This window comes from Salvelinus sp. IW2-2015, linkage group LG33 (genome assembly GCF_002910315.2).
Source record: "Salvelinus sp. IW2-2015 linkage group LG33, ASM291031v2, whole genome shotgun sequence".
In the NCBI taxonomy this organism is placed as follows: Eukaryota; Metazoa; Chordata; class Actinopteri; order Salmoniformes; family Salmonidae; genus Salvelinus; species Salvelinus sp. IW2-2015.
Window position 1 is genome coordinate 21,730,194 of NC_036872.1, and position 14,858 is coordinate 21,745,051.

The window sequence follows — 14,858 nt, forward strand, 5'->3', positions numbered from 1 at the left end:
TCCCCATCCAACCAGACAGGCCTTGAGGATTTGCAGATAATGAGAAACTCCAAATACAGGTTTGCTAAGCTTGGCGTCATATCCAAGACTCGAGGCTGTAATCGCCGCCATAGGTGCTTCAAAGTGCTGAGTAAAAGGTTTGAATACTTATGTAAATGTCATATTTTAGCAAATGTATTTAAAAAATAAAACTTTCTACAAACCTGTTTGGTGCATTTTCATAGGGTATTGTGTAGATTGAGGGGAAAAAACGACTCAATCCATTTTAGAGTAAGGCTGTAATGTAACCAAATGTGGAAAAACTTGAGGGATCTGAATACTTTCCAAATGCACTGCATCTCAGATATTGCTTGTTTGAAGATGGTCAAGTCATGTTTGCCCAGTCCTCTGCATCACTCATTAACTTGACAGAATACACTTTAATTTTTTTATTTCTTTATTCATTTTTCTGATAATTGATAAGTTTGATACTTGAAGCAGAAAAAAAAAATGAACAAAAATGCTCTACAGACCTCCACAAGAGGCTGAAATCTTGTTTTTTTTCTTCTTCTGTTATTCATTTCTCTTTTGTATTTATAACACCTGTGATAGAATGGAGATTCTGTTCAGTCATGACGCATTATGGCAAGGAACGCAGACAAGAGGTAACGTTCAAAACCCACCAGAACCCAACTCCCAAACACACTGCAGCCCAAAACAATAAACAAAACAAATAAATGAAAACAAATATTTACAAAGCTTTAAATCATTTTCTATGCCTTTATTTCAAACATCACATACATCTCTCTACAGCATATTTCTCCAACCTACAGTGTCCCTTTGAATAGCTATTCACCAATATTCCAAACATCACAGCTCTCGCTGCCTTGTGTGGACCAAGGAGGCTGAGGAGAAGCACTTACAGGGCAGTACAGGACAAGGCCCAAGACACCCTCCCCTGACTGATTCATATCTCTACAGCACAGTAGAACACATTGAAGTAATTCTCAACCCCATTAAAATATTACAGAACACCAGACAATGCATATTGTGTAAAATTGCATCCTCGGATGTAATCTTAGATCCTGTGAGGCCAAGATGGAGTGATTGATAAGCATACATCTCAGTGCTTTCTATGCCCAACACACACTGTCAAAGTTCCTCTCAGGGTGCCTATCCACTCTCTCCTGCTAAATAACTCACACCATTCTCAAACCAGTCATCATTAAGCACTTCCTGTGCACAACTATGGCACTTTCTGATCTCTTCAATGGCAACAAACTTTAAAGGCTAACAAACTCTGAACCTTAAACCTAACCCACCCTCCCGCTGAAAAAATATGCATAACAAAAATAGCATGACAACAGAACTATTATCGCAGTTGGCAACACCATCAAATATTCGGACGATCCAAACGACTCCGTGTTCCTCTGATTCTCTAGTGATGTGACCGAGTATTTAAGGGGAAACTATTTAAAATCCTGATAAGTACATAGTGGGATATCTGCAACGGGAGAGCCGGAGAAGGAAGCACAGGATAAAAACACACAGTATATTAACATCACCACAATTCTGTTATCATTGGCCAGAACCTTGGTCACACCCTATGGTGAATCTATATAATCTAAAAATCCCCTCACATTCTCTATCTGAAAAAAATTAAACTACAACTCCAACCAGGCCAAAGACATTCGAGACAAATTCACACATCCTGAAAGCCTTCCCTCTCCACGTTACATCTTGTCAAAATTGTTGTTTCAGATACACCCCTGTTACTCACCCTCTGGTTGGCTGTATGGATATGGGCCAATGAAGTGGTGAATAGTGAGCATCCTGACACACCCTGAACACAAGGGCATGGTTCAACATTGGGGTTTATGACAGCACAAACACCTCAAATCAAATCAAAGGCAGAACAAGGCTGATACACTACTAAAAGTCTGGAAATGTTTACCAGCTACATAGACCACAATTCCATTGGTCCTTCTCTGGGCAGCACACAGGACATTGCCACAAGAACCCGTACAAGCCACCCAGGTGACTCCATGTCATGAGTCAGCAGAACTGTAACTTACAGTGCAGAACTTATTACAGTACATACATACCATCTGTGTCACAGGGCCAGAGGGGGACAATGACAAACAAGGAACATAGTGGCTAACTATGGCACATTTGTTTCATAAGACTGGAATGCTAACAATGCTGATGGCAGAGGTCACCTAAATGACAGGAACGCTAACAATGCTGATGGCAGAGGTCACCTAAATGACAGGAACGCTAACAATGCTGATGGCAGAGGTCACCTAAATGATTGAAAAGGATTTTTGGATTGGGGCATGTGCATTGTAAACAACTCCAAAAAAGAAAAACAGTTCAAGTGAACATCTAAGGCTACGAGAAGTACAAGGTGCAGGGTGACATCTCACCTGTCGTTTTCATCTACAAAGCTAAGGGGAGTCCACTGATACCCCTTCTGTTCCACAAAATTGATGGAGATGATCAAAACGTTGTTCAAGTTGCAAACATAAGTTATACCTGGTATCAAATGATATGTAAGGACTGCATGTTTGCTGCTTGCTTAGTAAAACAAGCTAGAGTAAGAGAGATAAAAGATGGAGAATAAACAGTGGAGATTCAAATCTCTTGAGTAGAATATATATGAATGTATTAACTCGTCAGAATCAGGAGATGTTAACAAGTGTACAGACAGTGGTCCTGTTAAGATGGGAGGAGAGGGAAGAATTTAGAGGTTCAGAAAAGCCAGGCGGGAGAGCGAGAACACTTCCAGCAAGAATCACACCACCACCTCAGAGCTTTTCAGCAAAGACAACAGAAGTACTATGATACATCAGGATTGAGTGTTTGATAGTTTCTCATAATGAGTTGGTTCTCCTCCATTGTCTTTTACAGTAATTGTTTGATTATTGAAATCTGCCATCCCCCTCGCATTACCAGCCTATTGCATTGTCCCTTATAGTTTGTATTTTGAATCTTCCTGGAAAACAAAGAGAAAATAGTTTTTGAAGAAAAATACTGTCAAGGAGGTGTGTAAACATAACTCCTTTAAAATTTGGCAACATAAGTAGTTGGGGTAGACAAAATACTGATATCTACATATAAAACATTTGGGTTTACCCAAATAGAAATGGTTCACATTGGAATTTTTTTGGTCACAATCTTAAAAGCAAAAGGAATATGCAAGACTTTTTCATACAACAAACAAGACTAAACCGCCACTTATTAAAAGGAATGGAATAGTTTCCCATATTTCTCTCTTATTCCATCATGTTAACTGAGGGTTAGGGGCTGGCTAAGAAAAGTTCATCTCGGGAATGTTGCTTGGGATCGTTGCTAGGCAGGTTTCAGGCGGAACGCTGTCATTGAGATTGGCAGTGACGGGTCCTGCCCACCTCCTAGCCAATGGATCGTCCTGAATTTTGGTGGGAGGGTCCTTAAATGGCGATCTTGGACATCTGCTCCTCGAGTTGGATGATTCGCTTCTCCTGACTGCTGACCAGGTCCTTGAGGGATTTGATTTCTTTCAAGACCTCATCCAGCTTGGCTTCGTTTTTCTGAGGAATACAGAGACAGGAGCAAGACATGAGGCCCTTTCTGGAGGTGTTGGTACCAGTCCTAGTATAATTAAAGCTTTTGCACCAAGACAAAATGACAGTAAATGCAACAGATTTGGTATATTGTTATCTAAAACCAAATTTAGGGTCGACAGCAGGGTTCCATAACTGGTGATTTTATTTGGACCCCAAATTAGCAATTGAATATATWTTTTTTTAAATAATAATAAAATATTTTTATTGTTGGACATAAACTAAAAACACCAGCAAATCAGCTCCAAATGATTATTTTGGAATTCTGTTCCAAATGTTTTCTTCAAATATTATATCCGTTTTGGGCTTCTTGTGGTCATTTTGCAGTCTACAAAATATTTGTAATTATGTACCAGCCCCTTGACCATCCATTCAAGAAAAAGAAAAACATTGGCCCGTGACTGAATCTAGTTGATGATCCCTGGTCTACACACTGTATATATCTAGTGAATTTCTCCAGATGCCTTTTTAATCCTGAGATCCATTCTATCCCTGCAGGCATGCAGGGCTCCAGTATCCCGTAGCACCCTGAGGGTTAACATGGTGCGCCTGCAGAGCAGCAGCCCAGTCTGCCATGATTACAGGCCAGAGCTGCAGATCGAAGCGGAGGCCAGGGCTGGGCCCTGCGCGGGCAGCTGTGTTGTGGGCGAGGTGGGGCAGGAGCAGCAACCGCCCCTCATTGAGTCAGAGATAGTGAGGGGGGTGGAGACTTCTAGTAACCACCTTATGAAGTCAGGCAGCCACCCCCTTCTAAAACACACCCAGCCAACAAACTATTCATGTTCCAAGGCCCCAGCTGCAACATGTCAAGGCCAGGGCTGAACTAAAGGCCATTTGATGACTGTTTCAGTGGTGAAGGGTGTAGCAATCAGACTAGTCCTGTGAAAGCACTGTACATACCCAAGGAGATACATACTGAAATGTTGATATACTGATCCAGTCTGGTGTCAACTTTCACTCAAAACACTAGTGGTACATTTCACATACAGAATAACATCCTGGTGTCTGGTGAGTAGTACTTGTTTACATAAAATAGAGCAGTGTTACTCAACTCCTGTCCTCTAGTACCCCGAACAGTACATATTTTTATTGTAGTCCCGAACAAGCACACCTGATTCAACTTGTCAACTAATCATCAGGCCCTCAGTTTACTCAGGTATGTTAGTCAGGACTACAACACAAATGTGTGCCGTTGAGGATACTCTAGAATTGGAGTAAGAACCACTGAAATAGAGTGGAGAGAGACTATGTCTCTCCCATACAACCCAGTCAGAGTCCTCCCCAGACAGAGACAGAAGTCCTCACTCTAGATGGAGTGGGCGAGGCAGACTTGTTGGCTGGGCCCCTTTTCTCCGTGTTCTTGCTCAGCTTGTTGTCCAGGATGTTTTTCTTGACCACCTTGAGGTCGCGATTCTTGCCAGGGACGTAGCCGTTCTTCAGGGATATGAGGATGGGCTCGCCATTCTTCCCCTCGAACCAATCCTCCGCCTCGATGGCACAGTCTGGTCCTGCCGTGTCTGGGTACAGGTCGTCCTGGAACAGGTCAGACTGCAGAGCGAGAGCGGCACAGAGACTGCTGTTAGAGAACGCTGTACCAAACACATAGGGCCCGTTACCTGGACACAGATTAAATGTGTCCAGTAAAACACCCTATAATATTCTATCCCTCAAAACAGACAGTTTCAGTTAAAAATGTGGCATTGATTGTTGAAATCATTCATATATCGACTGTCTAGATCAGAATGAAGAAGCTCACCTTTCTGGGCACAGTCATGATGATAGGTTCACACTTCCTTTCGTGCAGTTTATAAAACCTGCCAACATAGAAGCAAAAATAAGTATATTATTCAAAACATCACAGGCCCACTGTCTAACATCCTTTTACAAACACTGCAGCCCAGCCCAATGCACTTCTACTTCCAGGACACTGGCAATACTCTCAGGCAGCCTCAGTAAACATGGAGTTGTATAACTGCATGGTACACAATTCTGGTTGGCAGGGCCGGAGTTAATCTGTTTATATGGAGAGAGCTCTCCTCCAACATGTGGTTATGTGCTGCCTCCTGGTGGACATGGACAGGTAATAGCGCCACATTACAAGTCGTCTTCCGTTTAGGGCCACCTCATAGACCCTCATCATAGACCCAGCCAAGCACCACCCCACTTGGTTCTAGACCTTCCCACTAGACCTTGCTGAAATGAATCAGGGGTGTGCCCAACAAAACATGATATTCAGATATGATAGAGCAGTCCTAAAATGGCTGATCCATTTCCCTATTCAGCGAGCCCTACCTGGCGATCTCACACTTGTTGACATCCAGACCTCTCTTGGGCATGTATCCCATCCCCCTCTGGGGCTCCTTGGTGGTGAAGGTGCTGAGGTAGTGGACAAATGGGGCCTCGTCCGTGATCTCAAAGTAGCGGATGCTGCTGTCACCCTACAAACCACAGATGACGGCCTTTTAGTGTTTGTCTGAATTCCTTTTTTTTTTATGACTCAATGAGCAGCAATAGACTCAAGTTTAAGATACAGTATAATGTTTTAGTAATGACTTCATGGATCAAAGTACGACTTGTTATAAGTCACTTGCACAGCAGATCAAATGGATGTGTATGTAATCTTCCGGAAAAACTCCACTCACCTTACCACACAGGTAAACCACATTGGTGTCTGGGTCATAGAAGGGCAAGAGAACTCCATTGCTGGTGTCCATCTCATGCACTGAGATGGCCTCGTCCATGGCTTGCTGTAAATGAAACATTGACATAGTCAGTTAGTGAACAGTCCAGTAACATCTTTAATATAGGGAATATAGGATTCCGTTTGGGACTCGAGTTGTGATGGTGAGGAGGACGGGGTGACCCACCGGGTTCCACAGGGCTAGCTGTCTCTCACTCATACGGCTGAAGCCCGTGGTGAACACGTTTCCGTCCGACAGGAAGATGGCCCTCATGGGCCGTGCCCCATCATGGGCCTTCTCTTTCTCCTGTGACAAAGAGGGTCAACATAATGTACGTACATCCTAAATCCTCACCTCAGAGATCCCTTCAAATTAGATTTTGTTTAGGGAAAGTTACCGGAATTTGACAACCCTATACAGCAGGTTTGTTAGTGAAAATTATTGTCAGTGGTGCTCACCCCTACGATCTCCTCCTTGCGGGGGTCGATGACACGGATGGTCTTGTCCTTGCAGGCAGTGCAGATGAGGCTGCCGTTGCGGTTCCAGCAGGCGCTGAAGATGACGTCAGGGTGCATGTCCTCCAGCTGAATCATGGCTTCGCCCGTCCCCACATTCCAGATGATGATCAGGTTGTCACAGCCTGAGGATTAAACACATTTAACAAACACACAAGAGAAGCATGGACACAATCACTGATGTGGCAAGATAATATCTACAACTCTTAGCTCATTCTGGTTTGGTTCCGACATGGAGGGGGAAAACACGGTGAACATGGTCATTCTCAAAGGGATACTGCAAGATTCTGGCAATTAAGCAATGACGAAGTCTACAGGTAAAGTAGCATATGCTAGCGTACCTGTAGACCTTCAGTCATTTCTCTAACGTTAGTCAGCATTGGCTTGCGAAACTACCTCTTACTTCTGCATGTAAACATAACAAATGACATCCACAAGTTCATTGGAGTCTTGGTAAGTAGAAAAACACAATTGCCAAAATCTTGCAGTATCCCTTTAAGGCAATTGTCAGTGTGTCAATGAGGACAGATGTGCGTTGATCAGACATCTGTGTTTGGGGAAAATTACGCCACAAGCTCACAGCAGGTTACCACTTTTCTCAGAGCGAGGAGGGGATGAGAGCGAGAGAGCTGATGGCAACTGAGAATACAACCACAAAAGCAGAGGCACACAGGCTGAACCAGAACTATAATGATAACAAGGACAGGAGGACACTAGTGTTGTCACGATACCAGAATTTTTACTTTTGATACCATCACAATACCACGGCAAAAAAAGGCATGGAGACAGAAACTTCACTACTGCTCTGTTCAATCGTTAGGCATCTTCTGAGTTCATCATTACATTGGAAATGTTTGACATCAGAGACAGACATGTACGCATTAATGAATCAATTATACAATCAATTTGACTTTATTGGTTAAAACAAGTACATAAATGGTAATCATTTATTAGTACGAAAATGTGTACACTCAGCAGTGAGTCACTTCGGATAAGAGTCTGCTAAATAACGAAAATGTAAATTTAATTGGAATGGTAAATCTCTTGATAAACTGGATAAATCAAGATGTAATCTAGGCCTATTCGCAATACAGATGAACGCATATTCAATAGGAGTGTGTGTGCATGCATTGAGTAATTGAGCTCGTTTTGGCTAATTTCATCTGTTTCCCTTCCATTTGGGACTTATAAGCATTTCACTGTAAGGTTGATACCTGTTGTATTTGGCGCACGTGACAAATAAACTGATTTAATATTGTACCGTACTGATCAACAACATTTGCATAGAAGTAACTTATTTTATAAAAGAGTGTGCTGTCTCTTTAACCTCTAATGACATCATTCACGAGGCAAGAGGGGGGCGGCCCGTCTGAGCCTTATTCACACACAGTCAGTTCGCTAAGGCAATAGATCATCTTTGGGAGAGACATGAGAGAGACCGATTAAGTGAATGAATAAAGTTTGTGGCAATCAGCTTTGAAATCAGCATATTTTACATTATGGTTTGCATATTATCACAAACAAAGTACTCGGGTAGTGAATTGATGTTAGCTTCAGCCGTAAGGTAGCACGGAAAGTTAGCCTACAAAGCAGGAAGCTGACGGAATCTTATTGCATTGTAAAGTGTTCTAGCCTGTATAGAAATTGTTTTGCGAACAGTAATTAACAGGTTCAACATTTCTACATGCCGTGTCGCATTATTCAAGTGTGTAAACTTCTGTGCAGCATTAGTGGGGAGCAAACCTGATGCAGCCCAGACTCCCAGTGCAGACTAAGTGGAGCAGGCACAGTGCGCTCGCACTAAAGGGGACCTTCAGCAGCGCTGATACAGACTTGATCCGTGAGAAATTTGACAGAAGTAGCGAAATTAACAAAAATGATTGTACCGAACCATTTTTTATGTTCTAGTATCGAAAAAGTACAGACGTTTTGGTATACCATGCAACACTAGAGGATACCACTCACCAGCACTGAGCAGGACGTTGCGTGCCGTGGGGTGCCATGTGATGATGCCAACCCTTTTGGAGTGTCCCTCCAGGACAACCACAGGCTCAGACAGGCCAGTAACCAGTCCGTTCTCAGGGATCTGCCACACCTGCAGACAGAGACAAGGGTCAGAGGTCAGGGCATAGCTAGGGTCAATATAGCATACTGAATTTAAATCAAATTTGTCACCTGCGCCAAATACAACATTTCACCTTACAGTGAAATGCTTACTTAACTGCATTGTTGGTTTAAGGGCTTGTAAGAAAAATGTGTTAAGTAAAAAATTTAAAATAAAAGTAACAAATAATTAAACAGCAGCAGTAAAATAACAAGAGCGAGGATATATACAGGGGGTACCGGTACAGAGTCAATGTGCGTGGGCACCGGTTAGTCGAGGTAATATATACATGTAGGTAGAGTTAAAGCGTCAGAGAGTATGGCTGCAGTTCCCCTGCTGTTACGTGTCGTAAAGCACTAAACTAAAATCGACCGCAGAAAGCTGTACATTCACATGAACAAACTTGTCAAAAACTCTTCTACATTGACATTACTGTGACAGGAAGTTAGTAGATCACACAACCATGAGACTCAAGGGGGCGGCAGAGATCTAAAGTCACTCACCATACTGACGTACATCCTGAGTAGCTTACTTCCCACTGACAATACAGCCAGTAGACTACACAAATACGGTAAACATTGCAGAATCAGAACATTGATCTATGGAAATAAAGACTAAAGTTGAAAGTCATTATCTCTATGATCTCCGACAGCAGTAGACTGACATTATGAAAGGCATGTGTTTCAGTAGTCAAACCACAGCATTACTACTGAACCTCTAGACTAATCAGAGCTCCTACTCCAGCTAAAATAGGTCACTACGGATACAGCAGTCTCTCAACAGCAACAGCAGCTCATCAGGAAACGTCATCTAAAGTCAACATTACTTTTAGGGAACCAATTCAGTGTGTATTTCTAGCAGCAATATTAAATGTTCTAAAGAGAGAGGAACCTTTGGCCGTTCAACTTCTGTAAATGCACTCGGAACACTGCATCCATTTCACAGACAGGTCTTCTGGTGTTGAGAGAGTTGCATGGGGAAGTCAACGCCTACAGGTGGGGAAGTGGTAGAAGCATACCGAAGTACACTGAGCACACTGATCACTGCCGTTCACAGCCCAAATAAGGACATATGGAGAAAAGTACAGTACCAGCCTCAAACAAGTTAGTGACCTCAGCCATATAAAAAAGGCTAAATCATTCCCCAGAGCTGATTCCTATACGACTTGTCTCTCTCTGTGTCTAATCTAATCCAGACTAGAGGGCGAGCCCTGCCTGCACCCATGCTTAGCTACCATATCACTATCTGAATCAGCACCCTTCCCTACGCTATCAGTGTCTGGCCTTTCACAACCAAAACTTGTCATCTCCTGTCGGTTGGCATTGGTGAGAGGGTGTGTGTAGATGGACAGGTTAAGTATTAACAAACATTGCTGTACAGCTCCACTGAGAGGCAGTCTCTGCTGAGGCGTGTGTCAGGGAGAGGGGTGATTGGAACCTTACCATAACTGTGCAGTCCTCCGAGCCGCTGGCGATGACCTGGTCATTGTGGGGGCACCAGTCGATGTCCAGCACAGGGCCTGTGTGACCACACACTGTGGGGTAGGCCTTGTCAATGCGGCCCGACTGTGGAGAAACAAGCAGATACAGACATGAGATAAAGTCACGGATGTCTATGACACCTGGTGATCTGAGGGAACAACTTGACCTGAGTTTAACTTAAACCATGAAATCACAGGGTTAGGCCGACCAACCAGAGACCAAGTACAAAACAAGGAGTATGCAATTGAGATGTTCCCTGTGAGCCGAGGGCAAGAGGCCGAGGAGGAGGAGCTCAGTCAAACATTAACCAGACATTTTGACTACCTGTATTTAAATCTGTGTTTTCAACCAAATTACACAGTCCATTAATGCATTAAGAGCATAGAGGGGAACAGAGACACAGAGAGAGAGAGACTCACCAGCCTAGCACGGTCATAGCCTCTAAAAACGATTTCTGTTTACAATTCTGCTGCAGAGCTATATCCTAGGACTCATTTAGATTACAGCTTACCCTTGTTGAATATGTAAATGGCGTGTTGGTGGTGATGACGTCAGACACACACCAGCAGAAGCTTCTTTTTTGCTCTTTAAAGTGAAACCCTGAGCTAACCTCCAATCTGAGCCTCTTATATAATTCCCCTAAACAACAGGCCAGATGGCCAGGAATCACTTCCCCAGCCATCACACAGGGTCTAGGCCRTCCAAAGGAGCCAGACAAAGGGAAGGCTTTCCCACCCTATCAGCTGACTTCCTGATGACATCAGTCTGGTCTGAAGGCGGTTACTATCTTGACCTCTGGCCCTATCGTGACTGGAGGATCAGGTGCTCTCCACGGTGTGAAGAATGGGTAATGTGAGGTCTGAAGATGCTGAGGGGGATTAGGGTTGGAGTCGGGAGACTGACGCACCCTTTTCCATGAACCCGTCAGTTGATTGCCCAACCAGACCACCACAGAGCCCGACAGTCAGATGATGTCACCGAGACAGAGAGCCCTGCTGGCTGCAGTCATATTTAAAGCATGATGGTCTGCCTCATGAAAATCACTCAATGCCCACAGCCATTCTAGCAGTAGACTGGGCACCATGACAACAATGGTTTCAGAGGGGCTAAATTTAAGTGCTGCATATTCAGTCACAGGGAGAGAAGAGCTTTTCCAGGTCTCTACTGTAGACATTAGAAAACATAACAACAGGGCCTGTAAGCATTAGGCACACCAGCCTTTAATGTTGACTTCAAAACTCAAGAGAAATGCTTAGCATGACCATTCAGATAACCTAAGAGCGTGAAGTCCAAGAGAACGAACATATTCAGGTATGAAGAAACTCTGTCCTCATGGACATGTAATCGAGGCGTATGTGGACAGAGGGAGGTAACAAACGACGAACCTGAGTGGGCGGTCTAGGCCCTATGTCTAAATGCTTGTGTAACAGCAGGCAGTGGACTGGCCACTAGGACCCAGACAGCCATTTCAGACCAGGATATGAGTCAGTATGTTGTCTGAAGTCTCCTCCATATTGCTCTATTACTTCCCTGCCTGCTGTGGCACTGGGCCAAAAAAGGACTGGCCAGTTCAACTCTGCTGCTCACATGTCACAATACACCACACAGTGTTAGGTTAAAACCTGATTACAATAGTGGTCAGAGAGTCACAGTAGCTCAACACAAACTAAAATGAATCTCTTTCATTTTGGGAGTGCCAGACATGGCCATGGGGATAGTGGTCATAGAAGACTGTCAATTGGTTCACACCACAACACACTGCCCAGGACACAATCACAGCCCTCCCTACAGCAGCGCTGGGCCGTGACACAAACTCCAATATAAGTGATCAAAGTCTGAGTGTACTATACCTGTGTGTGTATATGAATCTAAAAATCACATGACCATGCCTCGCCCTGTCCTGAGAACACTCCCGGAAATCTAACAGAATAATCAGCAGCTGTTCTGGGCCTGGGAGGGAAGGATAGGCTCCTCTGAATACATAGCCAGAGAGGGAGGTGAGCAGTTTCTGGAATGAGAGAAAGGTTTACGTGGTTACAAACAGCGGCCAATATTGCAGCAGTGGCCTGAAAGTGATTCTCAATCTCCTGCTGTTGGGGGGGTGGCCTGTTAGCAGCAGGATGTGCAGCAGGAAAGACAAATCAGTGTAGAGGGGGTGTAGGCTAGCTAGGCTATATCAGCAGAGGACCAGGTGTGACAGAGGGATGTAGGCTAGGCCTATAATAGCACAGGATACTGCTCAGTACTAGCATTTCCTCTTAGCTGCTTCGGCCTTGCTCAGATCAACAACATAAAGCTAGCTAGCAGCTGTGTTCGAGAGCATCAAACTGATGTATCATGGGGGAATTGTGACTGACTGATATTATTGAGTAGTTATTTATGATGCATGGTGATTTGTACAGTCAGTTTCGACTCGCCTTTAAAGTCGGCTGCAATGTGGAACACACCCAATGTTTTTCATCAGGCTGGGTGGTTGGTTGTATAATGTCGTTAATGTCAGCAGAGGTGTGGTTTCCCTGGCTTCATGTGATTGTGACATGTTGAGCTGCAGGTTTTCAGCAGACTATTTTCTTCACAGGGACAACAAAAGGTGTGAAGATGGCAGACTAGGATCTGGGTATGTGTAGTACATAGGCAAATACACTGAGCGCACAAAACTTTAGGTTCTTTCCATGACAGACTGACCAGTTGAAAGCTATGATCCCTTATTGATGTCATCTGTTAAATCACAGACAGGTTAAAAGAAGGCCTGGAGACAATTGAGACATGGATTGTGTATGTGTGCCATTCAGAGGGTGACAAAAGATGGAAGTGCCTTTGAACGGGGTTTGGTAGTAGTTGCCAGGCACAACAGGTTGAGTGTGTGAAGAACTGCAACACTGCTGGGTTTCTCACACAACAGTTTCATGTTTAACAACAATGATCTTTCAACCAAAGGACATCCAGCCAACTTGACAACTGTGGAAAGCATTGGAGTCAACATGGGCCAATATCCCTGTGGAAAGCCTTCGACACCTTGTAGAGTCCATGCCATGACTAATGGAGGCTGTTCTGAGGGCAAAAGGGGGGTGCAACTCAATATTAGAAAGGCGTTCCTAATGTTTTGTTCACTCTGTGGCATTTGRTGCCTGCCCGTCTCTGTGGCATTTGCTGCCTGCCCGTCTCTGTGGCATTTGCTGCCTGCCCGTCTCTGTGGCATTTGCTGCCTGCCCGTCTCTGTGGCATTTGCTGCCTGCCCGTCTCTGTGGCATTTGCTGCCTGCCCGTCTCTGTGGCATTTGCTGCCTGCCCGTCTCTGTGGCATTTGCTGCCTGCCCGTCTCTGTGGCATTTGCTGCCTGCCCGTCTCTGTGGCATTTGCTGCCTGCCCGTCTCTGTGGCATTTCCCGCTCCGCTGACATCAGCCTCGGCACTCTACAGGAGACTCACATTTCACATGGAAACTAATACACACATCTCACACACCAGTTCAATTGACACGCTTTGTTGTTCTTCACCAAAAAAACTAGGAGTACAGTACAGACTGTCCCCCAACCAACAATCTACATGGTTGACTTGTGAAGAGGGGACAGAGACCAACAGCAGTGAGGGGCTACTGTAGGCCTGGCTGTTAACACAGTTCACATGGCTGCTGTAGGCTTGTTTACACACAGCTCATAGGGCTGCTGACATGCCGTCCAGTGGGACTGAGAGCCTGTCATTCCAGTCATCCCACACCCCAGGCAGCTCTGATAGGGCTGTGACTAATGGAGGGAGCGGGGGTGTTAAACGCACCACTGAGGTGTTAATCGTGTTTGTCTTTGCTATACACAATATGGAATTCCACGGTACGAGAGAAGTACAGAGGATCTCACGTCAAGCCTGAATAAATATTATTTGATAGCGTTGTGATCAACTACAAAAGGCTGGAATGTTGTGTATGGTGAGGTCACTGATGGTTAGGAAAGGACTGCCAATAAACAGATCCTAGCCAAACTGGTAAAACATTTCCAAGGCAGGCACGGCACCACCATGCTGCTGTTTATGAGGAGAACAGACAGTGTACACATCTCACTCTATTACACCACAACTTCTCAATGCATAACCATTTTAGTCATTTAGCAGACATTCTTATCCAGAGTCCAACTTCCTTGATTTCAGGTGAACACAGGTAACTAAGCTAGATTCTCAGAGATAGTGAAGAGCAGTAGGATGACTGGCCTGTGGCAACCTGCCTCTGCTCTGACTGAATTGCTCCTCCCTGAGACGCAGCCTGAGGCAGGTATGTATAGCTGTGTTTACACAGGCAGCCCAATTCTGATAAAACATTGTGTTCTTTCCCCTCTTCACTAATTGGACTTTTGACCATTAAGATCAGCTCTGTAAAATGTGATGTGAATAGATGTGATTGGTCAAAAAAAACAATTGGTAGGAAAAATATTGGAATTGGGCTGCCTGTGTAAATGTAGCCAAAAGATACAGCCAGCCTTGATTCTTATTACAGTGTCATAATATT

The 14,858-nt window shown here is 44.3% G+C and overlaps 1 protein-coding gene across 2 annotated transcripts in view; it reads right to left on the reverse strand.

The window, feature by feature from the left end:
- Positions 1-418: 418 nt before the first annotated feature.
- Positions 419-14,858, reverse strand: part of LOC111957545 (coronin-1C-A) — a 53,506-nt gene continuing 39,066 nt past the window's right edge. For both annotated transcript variants that reach the window (XM_023978406.2, XM_023978407.2), the window contains 9 exons: positions 10,327-10,449; positions 8,746-8,875; positions 6,724-6,905; positions 6,452-6,571; positions 6,227-6,331; positions 5,877-6,022; positions 5,341-5,398; positions 4,890-5,132; positions 419-3,551 (listed from right to left, as the gene is read on the reverse strand). In XM_023978406.2, coding sequence (XP_023834174.1) covers positions 3,432-3,551; positions 4,890-5,132; positions 5,341-5,398; positions 5,877-6,022; positions 6,227-6,331; positions 6,452-6,571; positions 6,724-6,905; positions 8,746-8,875; positions 10,327-10,449 — 1,227 coding nt within the window. In that variant the 3' untranslated portion in view covers positions 419-3,431. The remainder of the gene's footprint in view (positions 3,552-4,889; positions 5,133-5,340; positions 5,399-5,876; positions 6,023-6,226; positions 6,332-6,451; positions 6,572-6,723; positions 6,906-8,745; positions 8,876-10,326; positions 10,450-14,858) is intronic.